We start from the raw sequence: 15,717 nt of genomic DNA, 5'->3' as shown, positions 1-15,717 counted from the left end.
CGGTTCTTGAGGGGCCCCTTGAACTCGGGGTCGAACCTGCGCGGCTCCCCTGCGGAGAAGAAAGCAAGGGCTCCGTGAGTATCGTGCTAGACTGCGACGGAGCAGCGGCCAAACAATGATTAATGATTGGTTTTTGGGGAAAGGAAATGGCGCAGTATCTGTCTCATATATCGTTGGACACCTGAACCGCGCCGTAAGGGAAGGGATAAGAGAGGGAGTGACAGAAGAAAGGAAGAATGGGGTGCCGTAGTGGAGGGCTCCGGAATAATTTCGACCACCTGGGGATCTTTAACGTGCACTGACATCGGACAGCACACGGGCGCCTTAGCGTTTTTCCTCCATAAACACGCAGCCGCCGCGGTCGGGTTCGAACCCGGGAACTCCGGATCAGTAGTCGAGCGCCCTAACCACTGAGCCACCGCGGCGGGGCGGCCAAACAACGCCGCCTCCGGTTTCAGGCCACCGATACGTTCCCGCCAGCGACCGCACTAGGAACGGCCTCGTAGCCGATGATAAAAACCACCCCAAAAAAGAGCGACCAAAAAAAAAAAAACACCAGCCTTGGCCACACTTAAGAATTCACACTAATCAAAATTTTGATCGAGCTAGCTGTTTCGTTCCGGACGCTAACAGACCAAAACCAGCGCAATGAAATGAGGACAATACAAAGTTCAGAAAAAAAAGCTGTCCTGTCATGTTTATGCTTTTTTTTCTTGTCCTCCTTTAGTTGGTCTCGACCATTAGCTTGCACCATCGTTATAGTTTTTCCAGACGGGTAATCGCGCTGTCGACAAGTCAACTTCACGCCTCCCAAACAGCAGGAAAAGCGAATGAAACGCTTCCCGAAAAGCGAACAACTGTGAACGAGCGTTTCTTCCATTCACTACTCCTTTACCATAGAAAAAATATCGTGTGGGTTGGCAATGTGCGAAAATACGAAGCAAGCAGGTCCGTTTCGCCAGCAGTACGACGCCCACTGCCACGAGTCGGGAAACTGTGCATTGAAAGTTCGTTAAGAGACTCAGGCTATGAGGGACGCCGTAGTGCAGGGCTCCCGGGAATTTCGACCACCTGGGGTTCTTTAGCGTGCACTGACACCGCACAGCACACGGGCCTCTATGCCATTCCGCCTCCATCGAAATTCGACCGCCGCGGCCAGGGTCGAACCCGCGTCTTTCGGGCCAGCAGCCGAGCGCCGTCACAACTGAGCAACCGCGGCGGCTGCGCAGAAGTGTACATGGGCTATTACAGAAGCCGTATGCTCTGGATTAATTTCAACCAGCTGGAGTTCTTTAACGTTCGCTGACGTCGCACGGCACGCGGTAGTCTGCAGTCGGCCTCCAAAGAAATGCGGCTTCCGCGGACAGATTTCGATCCCGTGACCCTGGGCTCAACAGCCGAAGGCAGAGAGGCTGAGCGACCTCTACGTGTTTAAAATCGAGCACACATGAAGAAACCAGATCAGATTCTCCACAAGAGGTCTTCTGGTTGTGTACTCACAGGCGTTGATAACAGCAGTGGCCATAGATGAATGAATGAGATTGTTGAGAGAAAACCTATGCCCACAAGGGAACAAGTGGGAAGTGCTCCGCGCTTGCACTGTTCAGTCTGGCACTCGGCCAGGGTTCTCAAATATGGCCGCGCGCAGAGTTCGTAACCGTTTGAAAATTAGGGCTTTTCAAGAGTATGTGTACAAAAGAGAAATTTCCACCCTTCAGTCACGAGATGCGACCACGGCAGCTGAAATCGCACCACGGCAGAGCCGAACGACAACCACTGATCACAGCTGGGCGTCAGGAGGCGGAAGCGAGTGTGAACACAGTCTTTGAAGCCAAGAAGAAAAAGTTCAACGAGGAAGCGATTCTCGTCGCACGCACGTAGCAGGGAAACGTACAAGGCCGCCAGCTGTACCGAACCCAGGAAAAGGTGCGCCGCCTGTCGCTTCCCAATACAGGCGCAGGTATGTCTGTGTACACTAGAAACGAAAAACGCTCCCGCGTGCCCTCCCAAACGCTATTCCAAAAGAATTCGGGCCGAGCGAAGTTCCGCACGACAAGCGCATCGCCCAAACACATTTCCTCTCTGACGACATCGGGAAATGCATCGCGGCTGCAGTGTTCGCAGGAGTTTCGGCAAAACGAAATCACATTTCCGCCACGCAAGCGCAGAGCTGAATGCCCCATCAAGGGCTATGTCACCAAACTGTTTTTTTTTTCAATTAACAATATTCTTCCTGGGCTAAAAGCAACTAGCAGCAATGCCTAAGCCAATTTCCAAACAATCCGCAATACCGTTCAATACTTTTACCAACTTCCCGGGGCGGCTACTGAAAGTCCGCCGCACAACGCAACGCCAAGCAATGATTCCGAGAATGTTGAATTGCGGTGGGAAAAATAAAATCACTTCATGCGAAAGGGGAGTCCAATTTTAGCCAGAATAACGAAGGAGCGTCACGTAAAGGCTCACACACGGTTCGCTGCAACTTTTCACGCTTCTTGAAAGCGCGACGCAAATACTGCTTTGCGGTGCCACACAGCGCTATACGACGCTTTGCGTTAACGCGTTTCGTAGACTCCGGTTACCACGGCTTCGGGGCCGTTTTTTGCAGCTTCAGTAGCCAGCAAGAACAATGGGCCCACTTCGTCATCGACGTGCTCGGTGCCATCTGGGACATCTACCGTCGGCGCCTCCTGTCAAGGTTAGGGTGACTCGCCGCGAGCTGAAATAACACCGTAGGACGCAGCGCAGGACGTAAACACTCGAGGTGCTTATACGATATAGCAATGTACAGGGATGAAAATTCACTGGCAGCATTTTGCCATTCAGTTTTTTATTTCAATTACACAAACGTAAGAGAAAAAAAATTCGGGCAGTTCAGATTAAAATTGCTGCCGAACCAAAAACTAGCCTATCAACCTTTAAACACTTATACCCGGGCTATACGCGAAAAATTACTGTGGACTAAAAACTAGCACCTTAATGTCATAAAACAAAAACTCTTCGGTGATCTCCGGTGGACCGTTTGAATGCATTAGCATATCCGAGGTGAACACACTGAAGTTATTTATATTAGAGGTGGCATACTAAGGTTGCCGGTCACGAGCGGCAGTCGCCATTTCCGCCTGCACAGACCCTTCTAATGCTCACGCATTAATAAATCTGTGGACGTATTCTGGCAGACGCAGCAAATTAACATCTAATATTAGATGCATTCAACCGCGCGGCTTGATGAAACAACGCGCCCCTAAACATTTCGTTGCGACGGTTAGCACTTCCGCCCAGCTTCTGTGGGGCGTCGACTAACGGACATAAGGTCCACAAGGTCACCTCAGCCAGGCTCTCTGCAGCTCCCTACGGTCTAAGGATCTAGCCTTCAGGCTTCAGTACGCTCAGGACGGTGACATTTAGATGCTCCACTCTCTACTGACACGAAGGTCCTTTGCGCATGTGGCACGCAAGAAATTTAGCTTGGCCCAGATGATGGGTGTCCTGTCCCCTGCGTCCTTGTTCGTTCCGCTGCTTTGTGTCTTCACAATCAATGAAAAAACTGTCCAAATTGCCACTCGACACCGTGGCTGCCTCAGCAAGCAATGGAAGTCTGCCCCCTGCCAGCTTCGCTGTGCAAAAAGCTCCCTTCGCAAGCAGTGAGCGGGACACTGCTTCATATACAGACCACCAATACAACGAAGCAGTGAGCAAACGACCGGCGCAAAACTCCCAGAAAAGTAGTCGGCCACTGCACCAGAAGCAGTGGCACTGGACTGCCCCACTAGCGCAGAGTACCGAGCGCAAGCAGTTCGGTGTCACACTACAAAACTTGGCCGGTACAGCCTCAACCAATGGCGGCAGAATGGTGCACCTCTAGGCCACCCCAGCACAAAGCATTCTTATTTTTTTCGACGGAGCGGGACGCCATGGTTTCGGGAAATGCTTCAGTCCTCGCGTTGACCACAGCGAAAACAAGCTAATGTCCAATGCCCGGATGTGTTCCTTACTCGACCACCTGCACTGGCTCGTTTCTTAGCCAGGCACTCCCGACTACGCGCGCAACAAGGCGCATTCGGAAGGGAGAACCGAAAGCGTTCCGAGGCCAACACCAGCGCGCAGAATGAATCCCGGGGGTTGGAGCGAAGTCGCAGCATCGCATTCAGCACGAACGGAAGCAAGCCTGCCAGCAAAGGCAAAGCCTGCGAGGTCGTGGAAACCGGTAAGCTCAGAGAGCCGCACAGAGAGATCTGTAGCGAAGCGTAGATGTGCTAGCGTAGACGTGTACCGGTTTACCGGACGCCTCTTGCACACGCGCAGTGGGTTGGGTGGGAAATGGCGGGGCCACTGCGCATGCACAGCTGGCGTCAAGTAAACCGGTATGTGTTTAATACCTTTGACCGAACCCCCGAGAAAGTGGCCAACTGGCGAATTTCGCCCAGCCGCGTTGTTCAGATATCTGGCGATATTCGCGCCACAGTGGGTGTCAAGTGCACCCTGCCCTGGCGTGTCCTGATAAGCGAGCGTTTAGGAGATTCCAGGGCGAGCAAACACACTGCCAGGGCTGATCGGCAAGCACCTGCATGCCGGCATTTACCGAGAAGCGATGAGCTCGCATCGGGTTCGCCCCGAAGCTATAGCGCCATCCAGCGCACTGAAACTGCTTGGCAGGCAGCTTAGGCGACCCACATCAGAACTGCTGGATCGATGGAGGAGACCTACGTCGGTGGTCGCGCGCGCTGGAGAGACGCGCGGCTTCGCTTTGACGCGCCGGCATGGGCAGAATTCGTCGTGTCACAGCGCCGACGAAAGTAGAGTTATCGACATTCCGATAACTGACACGGCTACCACTAACAGCCAGCTACAAATCTTCAATTTCAACTAGGCGCCTTCGGAAAACAACTGAAAGTTAACTATTGGAATTAAGCAGCCAGCTAAATAGTTAACACGATACCTGTTTTACGACGTCCGACATCCCTGCGTATTCGAGAAATTTAGCACACAGCGATCCACAATCCGCTTACGCGAGGGCCCCTCGAGGCCATCGTCCCCGCGAAAACGGATCGCGCATGCTGAAACTCTCCATTGCTACACCGCAAAAGCTCACATTCCGAAACAATGTTATTAAATAACCCTGGCGGACGCCCTTGCAACACCACGTGTATATGCTGCATTCGACACTGTACACTCAGAAAGTAAAGCAGTTCTGGGAACGCCTTTCCAGGAAGCATTTGCTCGTCCCTTGCTTAACTCACTCCCTTTTTCCAGAATCGCCGCAGTTTTCGAATGGCGAGATAAATAGCACAAATGTCGAGCCACAGCGGCGGGGCTAATCGTGTTTTCTAAGTATTATAAGAACTGATATATGACTATTACTAACGGCGGGCTACAAATCTCTAATTTCAATCAGGCGCCCACTGGCAATAGCTAAAAAAATGACTATTAGAATTTAGTTAATCATTTTAATATAGTTAATGTAATTCACCTGTATTTTGGCGTTCGCCAACACTGCTATTACTGTGTCGCAACAGCTTCTCTTGACCTCAAAAACCCTATTTTTAAGAACTCGTGGCGAGCTTCCCTGAAACACCTGGCATACGTTTCATTTCGAGTCTCGCGACGGCTTCTTGCGCGCGTTTTGCGAACTCCAACGGTTCAGCTGCCCACCAATTCGCAGATCGCTGCCGCATTAGAGTTGGCAACTCCTCGGTAAACGATGAACCAGTCCAGGCAACAGCTGCACGTCGCAGAAAGTCCGGAAACTTGGCTCGGAAGCAATTTCACGGCGCACGGTACGTTGAAGGCTGGCCTCTACACGGGAGCGGTGACAACTGGCGTCCTGTTGCATAATTCTTTGTATTAATTACGTGTGGCTTCACTAGCCACACTCTCTATTTACACATATCTCTCTATTTACGCTCAGCGGAATCAGCGACGGACTAATTTTTTGCGTGAGGCGCGGGTCACAGGTGACCGTGAAGCTCCGCTGCCCTACACGAGCGAAGAAAATAAACGTTCTCCAACTTTGTTTTGGCCGTATACAGAGTGTGCACTTGCAGTTGTCCGCGTTTCACTCCTTAGGCCGTTTGGGATAAGTAAACATCTGCAAGACAGAGTGCAGTAGCCGGCATGCTCTACCAGGTGAGTGCCAGTTCTTACACAGAGTGTAGTTAACTTGCATTGATCAATACATAGCCCGTTGTGACTGCGGCATGTCAACAGTCACTGGCGTTAAATGTTATGAAAAAAAAAACTAAGGCACGAAAGTTTTCTCACCACGCAAACGCTCGCGCTGCAACAACCACTTCATAAAAACGAGCATGTTCATAAGACAGCCCCCTGGAAGCCAGCGCTGGAAGTTTCCACGGCGACTGACGCACCGTAACAAACTGCGGAGGAAGAAGCTTTGATGTGGACGCGCTTTCACGACGCCACCTGCCAGAGCATATCCGCCGAAGCAGCGTGCGTGACTGGGCCGAAGCGCTCCAAGTCATGGGCGCCCCATTCGCAGCTCATGACGCCGCCGCACCTCTTTTGCCGTGGGTGCCGCCGTTCCGATCACGCACTGGGCAAAATCGAACACGGCGCGCCACACGCTCTCTACAGACAGCCGGATGAGCAGCGCAAGTTGCCTGCGCAGAACGTGTCGTCAGATACAAAGCAAAACAAAAACTCTTCCGCAAAGTTGTCCCCGTGCACAGAACAATGTCTATGCGGGCTTGGCCAAGGCTGAGTGCGAGCAGCGACCTCGCCATGCCAGCGTGGGCAGCTCCGCCGTCGCCCGTGGCGCTGCGATTGCGCCTTACGAGGGCCATTTTGTGGGTGCGCAGTGGAACAACAATAAGGGACCCGCTTGAATCCCTAGTGGTGCCCGCCGGTTTGGAGAGAGACGAACCCGCGTCTTTCGGGTCAGCAGCCGAGCACCATATAACCAACCACTGAGCCGCCCCGGCGGCCGAAGGGGGAAAGGGAAAGGAGAGAGTGAGGGCGCGATGGAGGGTGGTGATGTCATAATACAATGAATTGCTTGGAGTGGTCTGGGTTTCAGGAGACTACGCACACACTGGGTGGCACTCATTTCGCGTGACATGTAGCACATGTCTTCCTCCTCATGCAGCATGTCTTGCACACACGCACCGCGCCCGGTTGCAAGGAATGGCTCTGCCCAAAATGCGCATAAGAGCTATCGCTGGCCCGGGGAACGAACCACGGACGACGACCAAGTGTCACAACACTCGCGGAACCGAGCTCAGTTGCAGCGCGCCGCCGGTAATGCGAGCGCTATACTCGCCGTGCTACGGCACACGCCTGCTAGCGCCAACGGGCGGACGCGAGCGCCACAAGGATCGACTACAGTTCAGGTAGCTCAACAGAGAGCGTATAGCCGATTCGGCAAGTAAGGTAACGCGTTGCTACCGTTGACAGGCTTGCCAAGCCACATTTGCCGTAGTTACCGTGTTTCACCGTATGGTAGAGCTGAAGCTCTCTTTTGTCTGTAAGCGGAATATGCGAGCCAGCCAGGAGGAAATATGCAAAACGCGCCTTCGACAGAGAAGTGAGCGTTGCTTCGATACGAGGCCCTGCGGCTCTGTCCCGCCAGCGGGAAGTCGCGCAGCCACGGCTCAAGACGGGGTTCGCAGGCGGACAGTCGACGGCGCCGCTGATGTGGCCGCGGTGACTCCTCCGCGTGAACCACACCCGGCGACGAGTGTTTGGAGACTGTGTAGCCCCCCCTCTACGGAAACACGCGGCCGAAAGAATGCGCGCGGGAAGCCGAATACTGACCTCCGGTGAGCGGCGAGCTGGCGTCCGAGGCACGACCCATGACGAGCGTCTGGCGCCCCAAGGAGCCGGACAGCTACGCCTCGCGGCGGCCGACCCCCGCCCTCTCCCGGCCGGCTGTTGACAAGTGCGCCGAGAGGCAGCAGCGCAAGGTGCCCCCAGCCTCCCTCGGGGGCCAAACCACGAGGAGACAAGACCTCTTGCCTTCCGACACCCAATTCTCGCCGCGTGACGCAACTGCAAATGGAGTGCGCGGAAAACAGGTGGGCCACACTCGCTTCACAGCCGCACCTGGCGGCGGCCCCTCTTCTGTCACGCGTTTGTCCCGGGCGCAGCTGTTTGCATCACATCCGCCTGAGAGACAGCTTTCCAATGACTGCGGATTTGGCGCTCTGCTCTGCAAAGCTGGCATCACTCTTTCGGCCCCTCGTCGAGCGACTGTGACTCGAGGCGACGGGCTAATTTACGGGATGCAGTTGGCAACAGGCCTGCGAAAAGCTACCTGCAAAGCGTGAGACGCGCCTTTTTAGGAGCTGACATCTGCCGTGCGAGCGCGCACACACGCACAAAAATAAAGGACCGCGCACAGTGGCGCACCATCATCCCCTTGCGGGGATGTCCCTGCGGATGCTCGGGAACCCGCGGTGTCGCCACTCACCGACGCCTGCAAGCTGCAGACGCCCCCCCCCCTCCCCTGCGGGGAGTTGTGATAGGTAGGAACCGCTACTCGCTGGCGAGGGAAATTACAGAAGCACACATGATAGCAAGGCTCCCGCAAGAATGTATTAGCGCACCCTCTGTATCGCTGTCAGAAATAGAACAACGCTACCTCGACTACGAATGTTGACACGTGTATGCTTTACTGCGATACTTTTTTGGGTACATTTTGTTTCCGCTGCGTGACTTGTGTGCACTGCTTTCCCTTTCTGGCCGCCAGTTGGGTACTTATTTTCAGTTGTGAGTCAGCGCTGTGTCCCTGCGTGTTTCCTTCTTCACTGTCCAGTTCGTCGCGCAAAACAAGGGCGGCGACCTCGCAGTCTCAGCATACGCGCAAGGCTTCCCCGTCGTTGCCTGAGGGATGTCGGAGCACGATACTGGCTGAATGCAGTTTCCTCCGCGCCGCGGAATGCTCCTCAGTGAATAATGTGAGAGCATTCGGCGGTCTGTGCAAAAAACCGACAAGACGTGATCTACGCGTCCAACTGCGGAGTTTACAGGGCTTCGTCGTCTGCGAGATTCCGCTGAAAAGTGCAAAGAGGTTAAAAGGAATGGTTAAAAACCCGAGCCTTCATAAACACGAAGACGTTAATGTGGCTCGATCCATTCACATTTTAGAGCAGTGTGGGCGCGTTCTTGACTTTTTAGGACTGATTCTGGCCAGGGACAGGAACCGCGCGAAATCGGAGAAGTTTTTTAAAGCGCTTCTTGACGTGGAGGTGTAAGACTGCCATTAACTGGGCTAAACGAAAACAAAATCGCCTACTCCAACAGCAGGTGTGCTAAACAATGCGTCATTATGCATGTCCCCTCCGATTATTATTTTTTTGTTGCCCTCGTAATCATCACCAACCCACGTCTACTCGTGACAAACGCTTTTGCCACTGACCTTCAATCAAACCTGTGCCACGCCATCTGCAGCACCCCATCCCCACAAAATCGCTTTCCCATTCTGACTCCGCACCCTGGTACGCCTGACCTGTGTTGGAATGCACACTCCGTCACTCTAAGCGATAACCGGTTATCTGCTCACCGCATTGAACGGCGCTGTCCATGCCCATTCCTTCTACTCGGTCTCAACGAGATGTTCCCTGACCCCCGTTAACACAACTGCGGTCACCGCTAGCCGCAGATAATTTCCGGCTACATAGCTCACAGAAAAGGGGCCGCCATTAGAAGCAGGCCAAGACCGTGTGTCTCTTTGTTTCGCTGTTATTTCTCAACAAAACACCAGCTGCGAGAGGCAGCGCTCTTCGTCGGCTGCTGTCTCGGGACTGGGGAGGTTTAATGCGACGCAGTTCCGTTCAAAGAGAAACTATGCGTGGCTGTAATATAGCTGCCACGATTTCGGCCGCTGCTCCACGAGAAAGCCCGAAACGTGGGTGTGTCATTGCTCGGCTTGCCCCGCTCAGCCCCGACACGTGCACGCTGGTCGCACTCGCAACGCCCCCTTACAACACACGGGGTTACCGGCAATAGAGAGCTTTAGTTTCACGCACGTAGAGCTCTTACGGGTGACCAGTGCGCATGCGCAGAACGCAAAGGGTACGCGAGAGTCTCACGTGCGTACGTGAGATTCGGATTTTTACGTTGCGGTCTTTGCGTTGCTTGCGCACGTAGCGTTGACAAACATGGCGGCGCCCTGACCTCCCGCTTCACAGCGATAACAGCTTCGTCGCTAATCCCTCGACGCGATATCGCGTTCTAAACTGTTGCATTCGCCATCGATTTGCCCATTCTTACCCTCGCATAAAGTTTCAAGCGACAAATAGCTTTTGTTCTTCAGATATAAGGGCGATTTCTCAGCTGTTAAGCCTCAAGAAGCAGCGCTCCGACGCAGTTCGACTGGCTTGGCTTTGACTCGTCTTGTCTTAGAGTGGCTACAGCAGTCTTCATCTGTCAGTAGACGGCGCTACGAAGAACGCGCGGCGTCTGTCGCGTACGTGCAACTAAAAGGGTTTGAAACGACATGCGCGTATGCTACGTAGACTTGTCACGTTTGCGTGCGTGAACTCTGTACGTACGTGAAACAAACTCTCTAATGGCGGATGAAGCTGCCGGGAAAGCAACGAGACGCGAGGACGCACCAGCAGCGGCGTGCTCGGAAACAGGCCGCGCTCAGTGAGACACGAACGCCCGCCTCCACCTCTCGCCGCCGCCGTTCTGCCCGAAACAAACGCGGAGACGGGAACAGCCTCCGCCGCGAGCGTGACTGATGGCGTGGACAACTTCAAAATGGCGTACTCTTCAGATGATCCGCTGTTTCAACTCCCTGGGCGGTTTTCCTTGCAGAGAGAAGGCGGCCGCCAGCAACGAAACGGCATCACCGAGGAAAGGGGCACGCGAGGCTTTTTTGGCTGCGCACCGACTAGCTCAGGAGCGGTTCCTTTGCGTATTTGGTGCTTTTTTTTTTACTCTACTGCGCCTCGTGTGTCATTGCTCACTGTATACTTCAATTCATCTGTATGGCTCACAACTGACGCAAAGTTACTTTTAGTACAATTTGATTTCCGCTTTGGTACTCCTTTAAAAAATAGGCCGCCACCGCAGAATCACACCAGACTCGTTCCGTAGGACAGCTGTCATTCGTCGCCGTCCCATCTCACTTGTTTCCGCCTCAGCAAGGCACGCAACACTGACATGTGAATGTTTCCTCGACGGTCCAAACAGCGTTGCTGCATCCATTCCCCCGACCGCGTCAGCAGACGACGAGGCCCCTTATACGCTGTCCCGAGGAAGTCTGCAGCTTCCACAGTGCTGCGATTAAGTGTCGGTGTGGCGTACACCAAAGCTGAGGCTGCGCATGTGGGTGAAAGCTGTGTCCCAAGTGGGTTCAGACCATCGGACCGGATCGCGGATGGTTATCGTGACACGTGACTACGCATCCGCGAGTCGGTCCGGGCGTCGAGCATAATGCAGCGGACAATCCGCACGTACTCTCTTCCCCATCGGGCTTGCGCTGTTTGCGCGGCTCCGAAAACTCTGCTGCCGAGAGTTTCAACATGGACGCCGAGCGAAAACGTCGTCTCGCTGCACTGGCTGTAGTCGTTGAAGTGCCTGAGGACGGCGAGGAAGCCTTCGCGGCTGAAAAGCGGTTATATTGGACGAAGCTGTAGTTGGAAAATAGCACGAGTAAAACCTCTGCTTGCCAGCGCAAACTACGCCGGTGCCCCGGCCGCTCTCAATTTCTTACGTTCATTTCGAAACGTACGGCGCTTATTTCCAAACAGCGCCTTCAAGAATCCTGCGTAGGGAATCGTAGCAATGTAAAATGCGTCGCATAGCGCAAGTTCGAGAGCCCACCTAGCTAGAATGTTCAGTAAAAAAATAAAAAATACGTATCGGCCGTGTACAGGGCCGACTCGGGATGTCGCACATCCATTTCCGTGGCGATCTTTTGCCAAAATTGATTCCTTAGCGTCGTGTTGAGGTGGTAAGCGTGTTAAATATTCCATACACGTTGGCAGCTCACAACGAGCGCGAAAAACACGACGGTCGTTTCGTCACTGAGCGCCTAATTTCCAACTTCACTCATATTAGCAGAAACAACAAAGCAAAGCGGGGACTCGCTCACGCGCTCAGACACACAGCAACGACGCAGTGCAGCAGACACGGAGTGAACAACGCTGTGGAAGAAACACGAAAAGGAGGGACCACAATGCTGCACTCGAGCTGCGAATACCGCGACCAAAGGCGCCAGCATGGAGCAAAGCCGACTTCATTACGCATAGCTAGCCAGAGTAGCACTCGAGCCAACGTTGACAGACCTAGAAGCAAAAAAGGGCAAGAACAATCCCGGTCCGCCGCCAATATTGCGGACTGAATAAGACGCTCGCCTTTTCCATCCGATCCGCGGTCCGGGCCCGGAAAAGACCGCGCCGCCCGCTCAGAGCAGTGACGCTCACGTGGCACGCGGACAGCGCTGACGCGCCCGGACCATCCGCGATCCTGTCCGCTCGTCTGAACCCACCTTCACAGACACGCGGCGGATGCAGTGCACTGGGAGTGACGGAGAAGAAAGGCACGCACCCGGAGGACCACTTGCGTGCTATGCATTAAAATTTTGCATTTGACACTGTGCCTGCTGCAGAACCCACATACCGTCCATACATGGGACCTCACACGCAGCGGACTATGCCAGAACTTGAATAACACGAATGTAGCCGACTGTACACTACCGCTTGATTCACAAAACAAGGAACTTTTCTGGATTGAACCAAGCGCAATTTTGTGCCGATTCTAAAACAGACAGCAGCTAACCAGTGATTTCTAGCGTCTTTCTGTTACCAAGATACAATCGTGCCGCACTTTACCACTTGAGGTCACAAGGCATAGTGTACGCGTTTGCTTTCACACGACCCAGCCACTCTGGAGAGCTGGCCGCGTTGTGTAAAGAACGCCTTAAAGTGTTTGGCCTGGTTAGACGATTCACGTTGGAGAGAAGAGCGTACAACGGCCAGGCGAGCAGGAAATGAACGGCTGCCGAGGGAGCATCAGACAGCGGTGGCGCCGATGAGTCCCTCAGCCAAGTGAACTGGCTGCCGGACTATAGCATTCCAGGCACGAAACGAGGCACAAAAAAAAAAAACGGGAAGTTCGCTGGAACGGCGAGGCGCGCGCCAATCGACCCGAGCCGCGGCGCGACCGCCGGGCGCCAACCCGTACTGGCAGTCCTCACTGCCAAAAAGTGCCCCAACAAAGGCCCCGAAGTGGACGGAAAAGGGGGGATCGATATCCGCAGAGCCTCGCTTCGAGGCCATTCCAAACTCAAAAGACAGAGCGCAATGCGAGTACAATGTTCGTGCGATGCACGACAGCGTTAAGAACCAGCCATGCAATGGAATGCGATAAAACTGCGCAAGCCGAAAAGCAGCTGACGAGCGCATTTTACGCAGCAAAATTGGAGAACTCCGGTACGCTGATGGATTTTCTCGTGCCTAAGCAAAACTGCGAGGGAAGCCTTAGTGCAGAGCTCGGAATTAATGTCGGCCCCCTGGGCTTCTTTAAACGTGCCCCGAAACCATCCACCGAAACGCGGCCGATCTCCAGCCTCGGTGCGCGCGAAGCGAGTCTCGACACCCCCTTCCAACGATACACCAGCGCTGCTTTCCCCGGATGCTCTGAAATCCCTTTAACCTCTTCCACAGCCATTGCCCCCCCCCCCCCCCCCCCGACTACGTTGCTTGCTTGCCCGGCTGTTTCGGCCCCTGATTTTGTTACACTACTTCTCGGTAGCGTGACTGGGGCCCTTTTTCTTCCAGTGTGTGCCCGCCTTTACCACTGTCGCATGCCTGCCCTCCTCGATCCGTACAGAATCCATTTACAGCTGCAAGCTGCAGCTTTGGTCACAGCAACAGTTCCTCGCTCGTCTCCTGCTCCTCCCTTGCCTGACACGCGCTCTTGCGTATACTCCGTGGGAAAAGAGCGACAGGGCCGCTTCGGAAGGCTGCACGCACACCGGCACCACTCAACGGCAGGACACGGGTAGTGTGCGTCCGTCGGTCCACGGGAAAGAGACCACGCGACAAACGACTTCACTTTACTAGGTTCGTTTTCTATGTTCTGCGCACATGCGCAAGAGGGTAAAAAAAAAAGTGTGTGTGTGTGGGGGGCGTGTGAACCGAAATAAATTGCGGTCCCAACAAATCATACGTCAGCAGCCTATACTCTGCAGACAGACGGCTCGGTAAAAGATAAAATAAAAGGGCTAAATGGCGAAGCCAAATAAACCCGGCTCGGCTGCCATTCACAGCTGCTGTCAAGTGGCCAAGAAGTCGGGCGCGAAATGGCCAGCCCGGACGATAAGAGCAAATGTCAGTGCGATAGTGCGCCGCGGAGAGCTGCAGCCTTCCCCTATCGCGCCGAGGACGACAATGGGTGTCACCGCGAGGACAACAGCCACGCGGCAGACGCCCGTTCCTCGTCCTGGATGCACGCCCCTTGCAACGCGCCCGCGAAACAATGCGCAGCCACCGAGATACAGGCGGCGAGTTTATTCTTTCACAGTGAATTTTTACGAGCCGAAGCTGTACCCCTGACTACAATGGGCACCGTGAAGGATAACTCCGGATTAATTTCGACCACACGGGGTTGTTCAATGGGGACACGGACGTGTTTGCATTTCGCTTATATAAGATGCAACCGTCGCGGCATGGTCCCGCGACCACGGGCAATGAGCCACAACTGCGTGTCGAGGTGGCGGAACACACCCGGGCCGCGACTGCAGTGAGCGAAGAGCGGTGGCCTGGTATGCAGGCCAACTGCCGCGGCTGTCTTTTTTCCTCGGTCGAGAGGGACGCACGCCATAACTGACACAGACCTTGGCATGAGCCAAACAGAAACGCGAAAACAGCTACAAGGAACACGACTGTGACCTTCGAAAACTCCGTTATCGTCGATTGGAGGCCATTTCAAAGAGAGGAGAGTGCACTGGCACACTGGCCGAAACATTCGCGCAGATAAGAGCCGCGCAGCGATAAGCCGCGTCTCTTTTTCATCGCGTCACAAAGACGATTTGCGGTTCGGCGCCAGAGAAGAGCCAAGTCCTGCAGCTCTAGCCTGATGAAAACGGCACATTCGTAACGATAGCTTCCAATGATCGGCCATCGAAGCGGACACTGCGGCAGGCGAGCCCCTGGATAATGCCGCGTTGCTCTCATTCCTTTAGCGACAATTTTGCTTCCCCGAACACCCCCCAACGGTGTCCCTCCAAAAAAGCCCCCCAAACAGTAGAGGTACCAACGACATTCCCTACGCTACACCAGCGAGCACAGCGTCAGGTCGCTTCTTTTTTCACGAAATGCAGCAATGAAACCCGGTGTTGCCGACGTTGACCGCAAAAGTGGTCCCAAAAATGGCAAATGACGTCACCGCGGTATCAAAGAAAAATAAAATTCACTCAAAAGACGCTGGAAAGTGAGCCGAGGATCTTCGGACCGCGAAGCGAACACGCAACCCGTAGGCCACAAAACAGCATTGCTTCTAGGCGAACAAAAGTCAACATAGTGTATACATGCGCTGCCATATGACTGTATGCAAAATGGGTAGGTGTGACATTAGAAAGGAAGATAAACAGAAAATAATAAGGAACTAAACAAGCAATGATTTCGCATTCGAAGCACGTAAGTAGTCTTCAAGTGGCCTCCGTAATTTTTCACGAAATGCATACGAAAAAAAGTTGCCACGATCACATGCCCGGTGATGCGAATGGACAGCGCAGCAGAGTGGGCATAC

The 15,717-nt window shown here is 54.0% G+C and overlaps 1 protein-coding gene across 1 annotated transcript in view; it reads right to left on the bottom strand.

Annotated features, from left to right (window-relative positions):
* Ctl2 (Choline transporter-like 2) overlaps positions 1-15,717 on the bottom strand; it is a gene marked incomplete in the record, with an annotated part of 162,290 nt that overhangs the window by 121,687 nt on the left and 24,886 nt on the right. Inside the window, 1 exon segment of the mRNA XM_077650539.1 lies at positions 1-49. Within this exon segment, the coding sequence (XP_077506665.1) occupies positions 1-49 (49 nt within the window).

This window comes from Amblyomma americanum, chromosome 1, assembly GCF_052857255.1.
Source record: "Amblyomma americanum isolate KBUSLIRL-KWMA chromosome 1, ASM5285725v1, whole genome shotgun sequence".
NCBI lineage: Eukaryota > Metazoa > Arthropoda > Arachnida > Ixodida > Ixodidae > Amblyomma > Amblyomma americanum.
The sequence above is the reverse complement of the archived record's forward strand: the minus strand, read 5'-3'. Positions and strand labels throughout refer to the sequence as shown.